The sequence below is a fragment of the Hyla sarda genome, chromosome 2 (genome assembly GCF_029499605.1).
Source record: "Hyla sarda isolate aHylSar1 chromosome 2, aHylSar1.hap1, whole genome shotgun sequence".
NCBI classification, from domain to species: domain Eukaryota; kingdom Metazoa; phylum Chordata; class Amphibia; order Anura; family Hylidae; genus Hyla; species Hyla sarda.
Genome location: NC_079190.1, coordinates 269,763,579 through 269,777,100, shown reverse-complemented (window position 1 = coordinate 269,777,100; position 13,522 = coordinate 269,763,579). Strand labels below are relative to the sequence as shown.

At 43.7% G+C, this 13,522-nt stretch overlaps 1 protein-coding gene across 2 annotated transcripts in view; it reads right to left on the bottom strand.

Moving 5' to 3' along the window:
- The window catches only part of LOC130357861 (uncharacterized), a 102,617-nt gene extending 90,622 nt beyond the window's left edge, over positions 1-11,995 (bottom strand). Inside the window, exons 1-5 of one of the 2 annotated variants that reach the window (XM_056560599.1) lie at positions 3,078-3,204; positions 2,483-2,573; positions 2,202-2,267; positions 1,947-2,095; positions 5-61 (exon numbers count right to left, since the gene is read on the bottom strand). In XM_056560599.1, the coding sequence (XP_056416574.1) occupies positions 5-61; positions 1,947-2,021 (132 nt within the window). In that variant the 5' untranslated portion in view covers positions 2,022-2,095; positions 2,202-2,267; positions 2,483-2,573; positions 3,078-3,204. Of the gene's footprint in view, positions 1-4; positions 62-1,946; positions 2,096-2,201; positions 2,268-2,482; positions 2,574-3,077; positions 3,205-11,901 lie in introns of those variants that run through there. The other variant, XM_056560600.1, reaches the window with a different exon arrangement.
- Between the last annotated feature and the right edge of the window lie 1,527 nt (positions 11,996-13,522).

Below are 13,522 nucleotides of genomic sequence, written 5' to 3'. Positions count from 1 at the left end.
TTACCTCTTCATAAAGTAGTAGTAATAAACGGCAAGTACATTTGTGCCAAAAGAATGGATTCTAGGAAAAGAATAGAAGAAAAAGAACACAGATAAATGTGGTTCTGTGTAAAGCTATGTTAACATGGCCGAAAATGTATAGAATGTCCACCGGTAAAATGCGAGCAGACATTCCGCACATTTGCTTGCTACGGCGGCAGTAGGACCACTCGTCAATGTGCTGTCTTCATAGACGGCCATGCATTTCCGAGCAGAATCCGCAGAAACGTTAAACCGGTTCAATGTTCCTGCAGATGCCAGAATCGGAAAATTCTGCCATGTGCATAGTTCAGCAGAATCCCATTGAGATCAATGGGACTCGGCTGCAGCGGAATTTCCGAGTGGAATATTCAGACGGAATTCTGCACGGGAATTTCGCCGTGTAAACGTAGCCTTAAAGGGGTACTCCGCCCCTAGACATCTTATCCCCCTATCCAAAGGATAGGGGATGAGATGTCTGATTACGGGATCTCGGCTGCAGCACCCGGCTGTCATTACTGCACAGAGCAAACTTGCTCTGTGCGTAATGACGGGTTGATACAGGGGCCGGAGCATTGACATCACGGCTCCGCCCATCGGGACATCACGGCCCGTCCACTTAATGTAAGTCTATGGGAGGGGGCGTGTTAGGGGGCTTGTATTGAGGTGGCGGACCGTGACATCATGAGGGGTGGAGGTGTGACATCACGATGCTCCAGCCCCTAGAGAGAGTTTGCTCTATGCAGTAATGACAGTGGGGTGCTGCAGCTGAGATCCTGGGGGTCCCCAGTTTTCTTTTTGAATTTCCTTTTTTGTCTGACCACAGTGCTCTCTGCTGACACCTCTGTCCATTTTAGGAACTGTCCATTTTAGGAACAAATCCCCATATCAAACCTATCCTGCTCCAGACAGTTCCTAAAATGGAGGTGTCAGTAGAGAGCACTGTGGTCAGAAAAGAAAGGAAATTCAAAAAGAAAATAACTTCCTGTGGAGAATACTGCAGCTTTAAGGGTGCATTCACACCACGATTGTTACATACTGGAACTGGATACGGCTGGGAAATGTGAAAACCGGGCGCTCCCGTATCCCAGTCAGACCCGGCCCCATTTCATTCATTTGAATGAGATGATCAGAGTAAGATAGTGACTCCGGTCAGCTCACTTTTGCCCTGTATCCAGTTTTGTTTCTGGACTTAAAACCGTAGTATATCACAGTTTTAGGCCCGGTCACAAAACTGGATACAGGGCAAAAATGAGCCGACCAGATTAAGTGTCTGACTCCAGTCGGCTCATTCAAATTAATGAGATGGAGTCCTGGGATACGGGAGCGCCCGGTTTTCACATCTCCAAGCCGGATCCGGTCCCCGTATTTAAGTATCATGGTGCAAATGCACACTAATGCAGGTGATGCAGTTTTTCTATAATGACAACTCTGGAGACCTAGGTATGTCAGAATAACAACACTATACACCCAGATAAGGCTCTGTATGCAGCTCCCCCTTACCTTTCTGGTTTCTATAAGAGGCTGGACTTCATCACTGGAAAGGGTTAGGTCAGATTCAGACGTTCCTTGTCCAGCGCAAGGCTGATTCCCAACATGCAGATTTATGGGGTATTACCATGGCTTTGCTCTATGGTTTTTCAGTAACATTTTAAATGTGTCAGATTTTTAAATGCGGAACAAGTTGTTTTTAAAATGTTTCTCAATATGGCAGCACAATACGGCCAAATAGTAGAATAATATAATAGAACCTAACCTAATAGTATGAATTTGACAATTCTTTTACTATTACATACACCTTATTGCAGCTGCCACAAAGCATACACCCTGCTGTCCTATCTATACAAACAATACTTAATGGAAGGTAGTAGTAGTATGAAAGGTAGTAGTAGTATGAAGAATAGTAAAACACAGAATTACAATATTACCCAAGCCAAGCTACAGAGGCTGAGGATACTGTAGAAAGTCTTCTTAAGTGTGGACAAGAAGTGAATAATGCCCATCTTTACAGGTGTAATGTCTATTGCAGTTTCAGCCAGCCATTATGAACTAATGGAACACTTCATCTTCTCCTGTACTGTAGAATTGAAAGAGAGAGAGAAAAAGGAAGAGTTAAATTGTCTATGGTTGTCACTATAAGTAACAAGGCAGCACAGGCCATTGAGGATCTACAATTTTATTACCATTAGCACCTAAGGCTATGTTTACATCTGTGTTGAGGGTTCATTTAGGAGCCTATATAACAGATTCTGTAAAAAAAAAAAAAATAATAATAATACAGTATACTGAGTTTTTTTTCACAGTAAAATGACAGACACTATAGCAGAAACCTGACAGCCCTCATAGTACGTGGGGCACTGTGCGAGTCCCTGCACTGGTGTTATGTAACTAGGGATGTTACATGGACTGCGCACACAAGCAGCAAATAAGACAAGAGCTTTGCCTGCATGTATAACATACACACCTCGCATACTTTTACATCTTTTCTCAGCCGTGTTGTTTCCAGTCTTTCAATGAAAAGCCTCCAAAGCTGTCACGGGCACATCCTTTGAAACCTTTAATTATAGCAAAATGTGTTTATGTAAGCTGCTTAAATGGGCAGTACAAAGTACTTTGCTACAGCTTTTCTGTAAGTCTTTTACTGAAATTCCTAGCAGGTGCCTGTGTACGACTGTGACCAAAACACAGGAGGTAGTACATGAATCCGTATGAAGGACTAATGTACCCAATGTAACAAATCCGTATATACTCGAGTATAAGCCGACCCGAATATAAGCCGAGGCCCCTAATTTCACCCCAAAAACCCAGGAAAAGTTATTGACTCGACTATAAGCCTAGGGTGGGAAATACATCATCCCCCCATGTAATCATCCAGACCCCCGTCATCATCCCCCCCTTCATCATCACCGCCTGTCAATCCCTTCATCAGTCGTCTTCAACCTGCGGACCTCCAGCTGTCCGGGCATGCTGGGAGTTGTAGTTTTGAAACCTCTGGAGGTCCACAGGTTGAAGACTTCGTTATCATCCAGCCCCCCCTCCCCCTTTTGTTTTGTGCTCACCTCCCCTCCGCGGGAAGTTAGGGTGAGCTGGTCCGGGCCATCTATGCTGCAGGGACCGTCCGGTGGGGATGATTAGTCATTGAGGGTTGTCCATTTTCGCCGGGGGGCCTCTTCTCCACGCTTCGGGCCTGCCCCGGACTAGTGACGTTGCATTGTCGACGACATACAGGGATGTTCATGCGCAACGTCCCTGTGCGTCGTCGTCAAGGCAACGTCACTAGTCCGGGGCCGGGCCCGGAGCAGAGAAGAGGGCCCCCCGGTGAAAATGGACAGCCCGCAACAACTAACCATCCCCACCAGACGGTCCCTGCAGCATAGATGGCCCGGACCAGCTCACCCTAACTTCCCGCAGAGTACAAAACAAAAGGGGGGGGGCTGGATGATGACGAAGGCTGCAGTAGTCTTCAACCTGCGGCCCTCCAGAGGTTTCAAAACTACAACACCCAGCATGCCCGGACCGCCAATGGCTGTCCAGGCATGCTGGGAGTTGTAGTTTTGCAACATCTGGAGGTCCGCAGGTTGAAGACCACTGATGAAGGGATTGACAGGCGGAGAGTTCCCTCGAGTATAAGCCGAGGGGGGAGGAGGGGGCGTTTTCAGCTCGAAAAATCATGCTGAAAAACTCGGCTTATACTCGAGTATATACGGTACATGCTATTTGTTTCCAAGGCTTTAATTTTACAAAAGTCTTCAACAACCAGTAGTAGTACAGAGTATGGATCAGGTTGTGAATCTGTTAGTAGCCAACACAAGGAGGTATTTATACAAAATACTGGTTACTAATATATATTACTGATTGCCCAGACCAAGCAGACACAGACCGGAAAAGCTTCTGGAATCTCTATATCACTGGATATCAGGTCACCCTAATTGGTCCTAACCCTGTAAGAAACTTTATTCCCACATCTATAATTTTGTTATATTTATTATTAACTGGAACCCTAGCCTCAACAAAAAATGTACTCTAAAAAGAGAACTAACCTACATTACTATGTAATAATACATACTGTTACGCCGAGCGCTCCGGGTCCCTGCTCCTCCCCGGAGCGCTCGTGGCGTTCTCCTCTCTGCAGCGCCCCGGTCAGACCCACTGACCAGGAGCGCTGTACTGTCCTTGCCAGATCTTGTTGCCTTGTGCCTAGTGAAAGCGTTTCTGTGTTTGCCTTACCAGTGTTACCTGACCTTCTGCCGTTGCCTTTGACTACGAACCTTGCCGCCTGCCCTGACCTTCTGCTACGTCTGACCTCGCCTCTGTCTAGTCCTCCTGTCCCACGCCACTCTCAGCAATCAGTGAGGTTGAGCCATTACCGGTGGACACGATCTGGTTGCTACCGCCGCAGCAAGACCATCCCGTTTGTGGCGGGCTCTGGTGAAAACCAGTAGCAACTTAGAACCGGTCCACCGGTACGGTCCACGCCAATCCCTCTCTGACACAGAGGATCCGCCTCCAGCATGCCGAATCCTAACACATACAATTTAGATAATGTTTAATTCACTGTAATTAACCAGGAAACAAAAATGTTTTTTTGTTTTTTTTTTTGTTTCTGCTTTAAGATTTCTTTTGCCAATAGTGATCTAATACAACTTCTTTTTTTTTATCAAACAAGTTTTTATTAGTTTTTAAATAATATAACCAGCAAACAAGTATCAAAGAGCGAGAAAACGGAGGGTGAGTCAGTCGCAGCTTCTCCCCCCGAAATAGTAATAAGTCAAGGCTGACAATAAGCACAACATAATAACAATGACATTTACACATGTTCATTCCTTAAAAAGGGATAAGGGATGATAATCATCGATAAACAGTAATGACAAAGGGTGCCTAGTAACGGACGGGAGAGTGGGGAGGGGGTGGGGGTGGGAAAGGAAGGGGGAGGGGGGTGGAGACGTGATCTAATACAACTTCTAAATTCATTGTGGCTATAGACTGATATATTTTACCAACACTGATACATATAGCAAACCATAAGGGCAGGACAAAGATTTGTACTACTGGTATATTTATTTAAAAGGTTTTATTTTGCATTTTTAAAAGAACAATTACAAAACAACAACAATAAGCCATTATATCTGATGAGTCATGCAGTCTTAGCCAATCAGACACTAAACTCTTTCTGCTGCTCAGAGCAGGAGGGTGGGGGCTGCTCTCAAAGGGTGAGCTGGCTGGCAGAACAGAGCTGCAATAATTGCTGGGAGATGTAGGCAATGGGAGGGAAGGATGGCAAAGAATATCAAGCATCCAGAGAGGACAACAGGGGCAACATGAGCCATGCATGAGGCCGGATGGTTTACAGAACACATATCCAGGTAGTGTGGTGGCTTTGGAGTTTTTTTCTTTCATATATATATATATATATATATATATATATATATATACGGTATATATTTCCCTGGAGGACCCCTATTAAAGCTTAAAAAAAAGAAGCTTTTGGGAATCAGTACTGGGGAAACATAAAATAAGAACAAAAATTTGTGGCAAGAGACCATTTTGAAAATGTTAACCCTACCTGCTTAGGACAGCCGAAAATGAGAGCAGAAATGGAGTTGGAATTCAGTTTTAGCTAACAAGGGTTCTAGGTGAAGTGAAATAAAGGTGTCCACTGCTGAAGTCACTTTGACGCCCAAATAACTAAATTGTTGTATAAGCTGTAACAGTACAGTCAGGGAGGCTGACGATTGATACAGTCCTGAAAGGAGTAGTAGATAGCAGGGTGGACTGATGGGTCTAGAGAGGGAGCCCTCCAACAAATAGATATGGTGAGCAGAAAATACTCTGTACTTCTCACTGCTCAACTTACTACTGCAATGCTACCTGTGACAGCTCAGTGTGCACCGCTGTAGTGAGTAAGACAAGAAAAAATACAGAGCATCTTCTTTGAGCGCAAGGCATCTTTCGGACTCTTCCCCTCCCCCAGTGGCATAATCCTGGTCACTAAAGGCCAGGGAGCACCTGTTTGTTTCTGCACCCGGCACAGGAGTACAGAGATGTGTGCAGAGATGAGGAAACACCATTGCACAGTGTGGATCTACAGTATGAAGGTCAGATTTATTTATTCATTTATTTTAATCTTGGTCATTAGAAAGTACCTACAAAAAGAACCTAACAACAGGAGTAAACTAGCCACAGGGGGACCTACTTACTTGGGTAAACTAGCTACAGGGGGACCTACCAGCTGGTGAATAATAGCTACAGGGGGTACCTACCAATTTGGGAAAACTAGCTACAGGGGGACCTACCAATTTGGGAAAACTAGCTACAGGGGGACCTATCAACTGGGGAAAACTAGCTACAGGGGGGCCTACCTACTGGAGGAAACTAGCCAAAAAAGGGGACTTACTTCCTGGGGGAAACTAGCCCCAAAGGGGACTTACTGGATAAACTACCTACTGGGGGAAAATAACTACAAGGGGGAGCTATCTACTGGGGGACTGGGGGAAACTACCTTTAGGGGGGACCTACATACTGGGGAAAACTAGCCACAGTGGGAACCTACCTACTGGAGGAAACTAGCCACAGGGGGGACCTACCTACTGGTGGCTCCTATGTACTTAATGGGGGACATAGGTGGGGAAAAGATGAGGAGGGTGCTGGAATAGAATAGAGCCTGAGATGTTTGTCTGAGTACTTATGCAAAGATTAGTTGTGGCTGGACCGGATGAAGAAAAAGAAAAGAATTCATAAGAAAATAAGAAAAGAGCGACTCTGATCAGCAGAGTGGTCTGTAGTAGTAATAATATAGCATAAGGTTATGTTCACACAAGCATATTTTGCAGCAGATTGTCTGCAGTTTAAAATACGCAAGTGTGAACGTACCCTCAATTTATAAGTGGGATCAGTATATAGTATAAATTCATAGGTTGTCAGCAAATCTATATGGGTGTGGCATACACATAGGTGGGTGCATGATCCTCTATTGCCCAAGGACCCCATGAGTTGTCAGCCTGCTCCTGGTACATATGTATTTACCAAATTGACCTTAAAGTCCACAGTATTGGCATTTTCCCTGAAAGCATGTTCTGAATGGCCATAACTATCTCTTTCATTATTATAGGGGCATCTAGAACAGTTGATTAAAAACCAGTAGATAAACTGGATAAACTAGTCCACTCGATAAACTAAAAAAGCAGCATCCACCCACTGCATGGTATCCACTGCCGATGTGAAGAATTTTATGTTGGCACCTTCAACCACTCTCAGTCATGCCAGATTGAGTATGGAATATTTATACTCTTTTTCACACAACTTAAGTTGGGTTGGGGTATCTGGAATATTGTTCAGCATTCCCTTTAGAGACCAGCAAACCTACCCTGCTCCAGACAGTTCCTGACAAGGTGTCAGCAGAGAGCACTGTGGTCAAACTGGAAAGAACTTCACAACTTCATCTGTAGTATACAGCAGCTGATAAGTACTGGAAGGATTAAGATTTTAAATATAATTTATAGAGATGAGCGAATCGAAGCTGATGAGCCCAAATTCATTACGAATTTCATGAAGTATTCAATTCGCAACTAATGTGAATATCGCCGCAATTCTATCACGCAAATTGCTTCATTAAACTCCATTTACTGCGGTCCAGGCTCCAGGGCATCTAAAATGGCCGATTCACATGTCAGTACATGAGGCAAGGAACGCTGGGAAGGCGGGAAGGCAAGGCGGGAAGGGAATTAGGCGGGATGACCCTGAATCACATGCAGGATGCAGCCTACCAGCAGCAAGTCACCCCTGTGATGTCACAGCCCTATATATTCAGCAGCCATTTTGCGCCTCGTCATATTATTGATTACACTGCATACAGATAGGACGGACATCGCTGTGTGTGTTACACAGAAAAGCTCATTCCAGCAGTGTTTCACATCCTAGTCACATCAGCGTTCTGGTGAACAGAGAGCAGTGTTTTCTTTTTCACTGAAAAGGATTTTTACTGCAGCCATTAACCTCCCAGTCACTTTCTTCAGCATTGTATTACAGAGAGGGGCAGATAGCTGTGTGTTGCCTCATACAGTTCAACAAGCTGCCTCAACTTCATAAACCTTAGTAGAGGAGGAAGGAAGAATTTTTCAGCGCAATTCTGTATCTTTGTTCCACAACAAATCATCTGCTGGTTATACTAGTCTGTAGATGCTATAATACCCAGCAGTCCATTCCTAATAGTATTTGACAGAGTGCAATTTCGTGTTTAGTACACAGCTTTTTTGTGCTGCAGCACTGTTGTGTTCTGCTAGGGTTGTACAAAAATACTTTTTTTAAGCATATTGTACCGCATTTTTTCTGCCCTCATAAGTGCAAACCACATATGTACATCTAAGTAGTGTACTATTTTGTATCTGTTAATCTGTCAAGGGCCTACATACTGTGAAAGTCCAGGCAAAAGTAATCACCAGCTGGTGTTTTACTAAAATGTTTTTTAAGCGTACTGTACCACATTATTCTTTCTTCATAAGTGCATACCACATACCTACATCTAAGTGGTGTACCATTTTGTGCCTGTTAATCTGTCAAGGGCCTACATACTGTGAAAGGACAGCCAAAAATAATCACCGTCTGGTGTTTTACTCAAATAATTTTTGAAGCGTACAGTAGCGCATTTTTCTGCCCTCATAAATGCATACCACATACCTACATCTAAGTAGTGTACTATTTTGTACCTGTTAATCTGTCAAGGGCCTAGATACTGTGAAAGTCCAGGCAAAAGTAATCACCAGCTGGTGTTTTACTAAAATATATATTTTTAAGCGTACTGTACACCATTTTTCTGCTCTCATAAGTGCATACTACATACCTACATCAAAGTGGTATATTCTTTTGTGCCTGTTCATCTGTCAAGGGCCTACATACTGTGAAAGGACAGCCAAAAGTAATCACCGGCTGGTGTTTTACTCAAATAATTTTTGAAGCGTTCAGTAGCGCATATTTATGCCCTCATAAGTGCATACCACATTCCTACATCTAAACAGTGTACTATTTTAAACCTGTTAATCTGTTACGGGCCTAAATACTGTGAAATTCCAGGCAAAACTACTCACCGGCTTGTGTTTTTACCCAGGTACTTTTTTAAGTGTATTGTAGTGCATTTTTTTGCCCTCATAAGTGCATACCACATACGTACATCTAAGTAGTGTACTATTATGTACCTGTTAATCTGTCAAGGGCCTACATACTGTGATAGGACAGCCAAAAGTAATCACTGGCTGGTGTTTTACTAAAATATTTTTTTTTAAGCATACTGTACTGCATTCTTCTGCCCTCACAAGTGCATACCACATACGTACATCTAAGTAGTGTACTATTTTGTACCTTTTAATCTGTGAAAGGCCTAGATACTGTGAAAGTCAAGGCAAAAGTACAAACCTGCTGCAGTTCTAGACAAATACTGTTTTAAGCTAAGTGAATCATATTGTACTCATATACGCAATAAGTATGTCAGGCAGAGTAGTGAAATTGCTATTTCAAAATCCTTAATTTCAATTTCAAAATCTTAAATTTAAATATCTTAAATTTCAATGGTCTCCTCATGCTGCTGCCAACTCCAGGCCATGCCATTCAGACACTATTTGGTCTCCTCATTCAGCCAATATATGGTTTACCGATGCTGCTGGGCCTGGGTCTGGACCTAAAACTTTTTTTATTGTAGCACTAGCCACCCTAAATCTTCAATTTAAATTTCAAAATTTGTCTTTTAATCTTAGGTATTGTGAATCCCTAGTGCAGTGATTCCCAACTGGTGTGCCCGGGGTGCCACGGGATTTTGCTGTGAATTTCAATTTTTTTTTAATTTACCGCCCCAGCCTGCGCGCCTGTGACTCACGATGCCGCAGGGGGAAGGGAAGCGTGCATGCGTACTGTGCACACAGCGTCCCCCTCCGTTCCCCTTCCCCCTGCGTCCCCCTCCATTCCCCTCCCCCCTGCGGAACAGTAAGCCGAAAATTGTGCCGAAGTATGTTCCCCCACATTAGATTGGCAGTATAGTTCCACTGCTCATTGCTTCCCCCCCCCCTCCTTTTTCTTCTATTTCCTTACCTGGCCACGCTCTGCAGGCTCAGGTAATGCGGCGAGTCTTGTGGGCTCTGTGGATAATATGAGGTGACATCTCCTGCGGCTCACTACACCGGCGCTGCAGGAAATGAGGAGTGACGTCCCTGACGCCGCGTAGAGGACCTGGCAGGAGACGTCACTCATCATACTATCCACACAGCCCACAAGAGCCGCCACATTACCTGAGCCTGCCGAGCGCGGCCAGGTAAGGAGATATGAAACATAGAAAAAGCATAGGTGTCCGGGACCACCGCTGGTCACGGTTTTAAAGTGGCTGTGGCCGGGTTGCTAATCTTTAACAAGCAGCCGGCGCTGTGGCCAACTTTAAAACAGTTGCCCCCCCTCCCCTACTGAGCAGTCTGCAGGGGTGTGTGTGCAAGCGCCCCTGCACTTGCACACACATTCGCTCTGAAAAATACGGTACTTGTTATTTAGGCAATAACATTTAAAGAGGTATTTCATATTTAAATGCCAGACCCCCTGCAGGTTCCATCCCCATATATCTGGCCTGGTTGCAGTGGCCAGGATTCCAAAAACAGTTAAGTGGGTTGTTTTACACAGTTTATGTAATGGGGTTCTGTAACTGTGAGGTATGCCATTTCTACAAATTGGCAGTAGCATAGCTCAAGGTTCTGCACTTTCCCTTCATGTCTATCGGGGGCATTTATCATTGTTTGCTTTAACAAGCAAGTTCTGAATGAATTTTTTATTTTTTTTTTGCTTTAGTTTTGCTATGTGCTACATATTTATAAAACTATCACAGGGGGTTGATAAATTTGGAGCACGTTGGCAAAACAAAAAAGTCACAGCTGAGACTTTTGTGAGACATTTTTGTGAATTTTTTAATGTGTTCACATATGGGGGTTTTGTACTCCAGGTCAGCTCTGGAGCAGACTTGCAACTCTTTCTTGCCTTTATGGGACTTTCGCACATCATAAAGTGACCACTGCAAAGTGAAAACTGAAATTTGCTTAGGCATTTTGTAGTTACCCAAAAAATGCTTAGGTGCACATGCGACTTTTTGTGCACCCAGAGTGACAAGGAAAAAAAAGGCTCTAAATACCTTGATAAATGTCTTCCTATAGGAGTTACACAAATACCCATTTGAATATATATATATATATATATATATATATATATATATATATATATATATATATACACAAATACCTATGTGTGTATAGATATTGCTATTGCATACATGATATGGCATCCCCTGTCATATCTGATGTGTACCTAATGTGCCTCTTGCCAGTGGGGAGAAGCTGCTTACATTGCACTCATTCTTATTGGTGGTCTAAACAATGTGAAAAATGACTCCACCATCTGTATGTCAGGAGATCCATGCATCTATGAGTAACCCACAGCACTAGACAAATTAGGTGGACATTCTGGGGTAACTAAAAGCAGCAGATGCAATAATATATTAAAGTAATATCTATAAACAGTAGTATTTTTCCAAATAATTCTAATTGAAAGTGCATAATATGAACAATGTTTATATTTCTATCTAATTTTTATTTATGTACACATTGTTTTTTTTTATCTTTTCACTATGTAATTTTTGTATTACTATATCATCCTGCATTTTGCAGCATTTATAAAGTAAATAGATACATGTTCCAGCTTTACGATGGGTGAACTGCAAATTAAATAAATAAAAATAAAACAAACAGCAATGACAGATACTGACTAAAGACTTAGCATATAGTAGTTCAATAGTATAAATGGAAGCAGCACTTGTATATCTAAGGCATTTGCAATAAAATGTGGCAGTCTGTCACTGTGACTTACCTTTCTGTTTCAAATCAGAACCACAGTATAAGTGAATGTATAGGCACAAAACTGATGTAGTTATGTATTTCAGGAGGGTGCAGGAATGTGTGCAGACAATCTGTCCATTATTCCTCTTCTTAGACTACTACGATCTGTTTACAAGCCTGCACTGTTGCTAGGAGAACCCTCTAAGCAAATACATACAATGAAATAACTACTGCCTCTCAGAAAGAAAAATATACTATTTACTTTGTGGTAAATCACAAACCATGGATTACATGACCACATGAAAAGGAGCATTTAACAGATAAAATACACTGTTTAAAAAAAATAAAGGGAACACTTAGATAACACATCCTAGATCTGAATGAATGAACTAATCGTATGAAATACTTTCTTCTTTACGTAGTTGAGCCTCATTTTGACTTGTTTTAAGGACATTACATTAAAGTTGGATCAGCCTGACAACAAAATCACAAAAATTATCAATGGAAATCAAATTTATCAACCCATGGAGGTCTGGATATGGAGTCACACTCAAAATCAAAGTGGAAAATCACACTACAGGCTGATCCAACTTTGATGTAATGTCCTTAAAACAAGTCAAAATAAGGCTCAGTAGTGTGTGTGGCCTCCACGTGCCTATATGACCTCCCTACAATGCCTGGGCATGCTCCTGATGAGGTGGCGGATGGTCTCCTGAGGGATGTCCTCACAGACTTAGACTAAAGCATCCGCCAACTCCTGGACACTCTGTGGTGTAACGTGGCATTGGTGGATAAAGTTGGTGGCACATGATGTCCCAGATGTGCTCAATTGGATTCAGGTCTGGGGAATGGGTGGGCCAGTCCATAGCATCAATGCCTTCCTCTTGCAGGAACTGCTGACACACTCTAGCCACATGAGGTCTAGCATTGTCTTGCATTGGGAGGAACCCAGGGCCAACTGCACCAGCATATGGTCTCACAAGGGGTCTGAGGATCTCATCTCGGTACCTAATGGCAGTCAGGCTACCACTGGCAAGCACAAGGAGGGCTGTGTGGCCCCCCAAAGAAATGCCACCCCACACCATTACTTACCCACCGCCAAACCGGTCATGCTGGAGGATGTTGCAGGCAGCAGAACGTTCTCCACGGTGTCTCCAGACTCTGTCACGTCTGTCACATGTGCTCAGTATGAACCTGCTTTCATCTGTGAAGAGCACAGGGTCCCAGTGGCGAATTTGCCAATCTTGGTGTTCCCTGGCAAATGCCAAACATCCTGCACGGTGTTGGGCTGTAAGCACAACCCCACCTGTGGATGTCAGGCCCTCATACCACCCTCATGGAGTCTGTTTCATTTGTGGCCTGCTGGAGGTCATTTTGCATGGCTCTGGTAGTGCTCCTCCTGCTCCTCCTTGCACAAAGGCGGAGGTAGCAGTCCTGCTGCTGGGTTGTTGCCTACGGCCTCCTCCACGTCTCCTGATGTACTGGCCTGTCTCCTGGTAGCGCCTACATGTTCTGGACACTATGCTGAAAGACACAGCAAACCTTCTTGCCCCAGCTCGCATTGATGTGCCATCCTGGATGAGCTGCACTACCTGAGCCACTTGTGTGGGTTGTAGACTCGTCTCATGCTACCACTAGAGTGAAAGCACCGC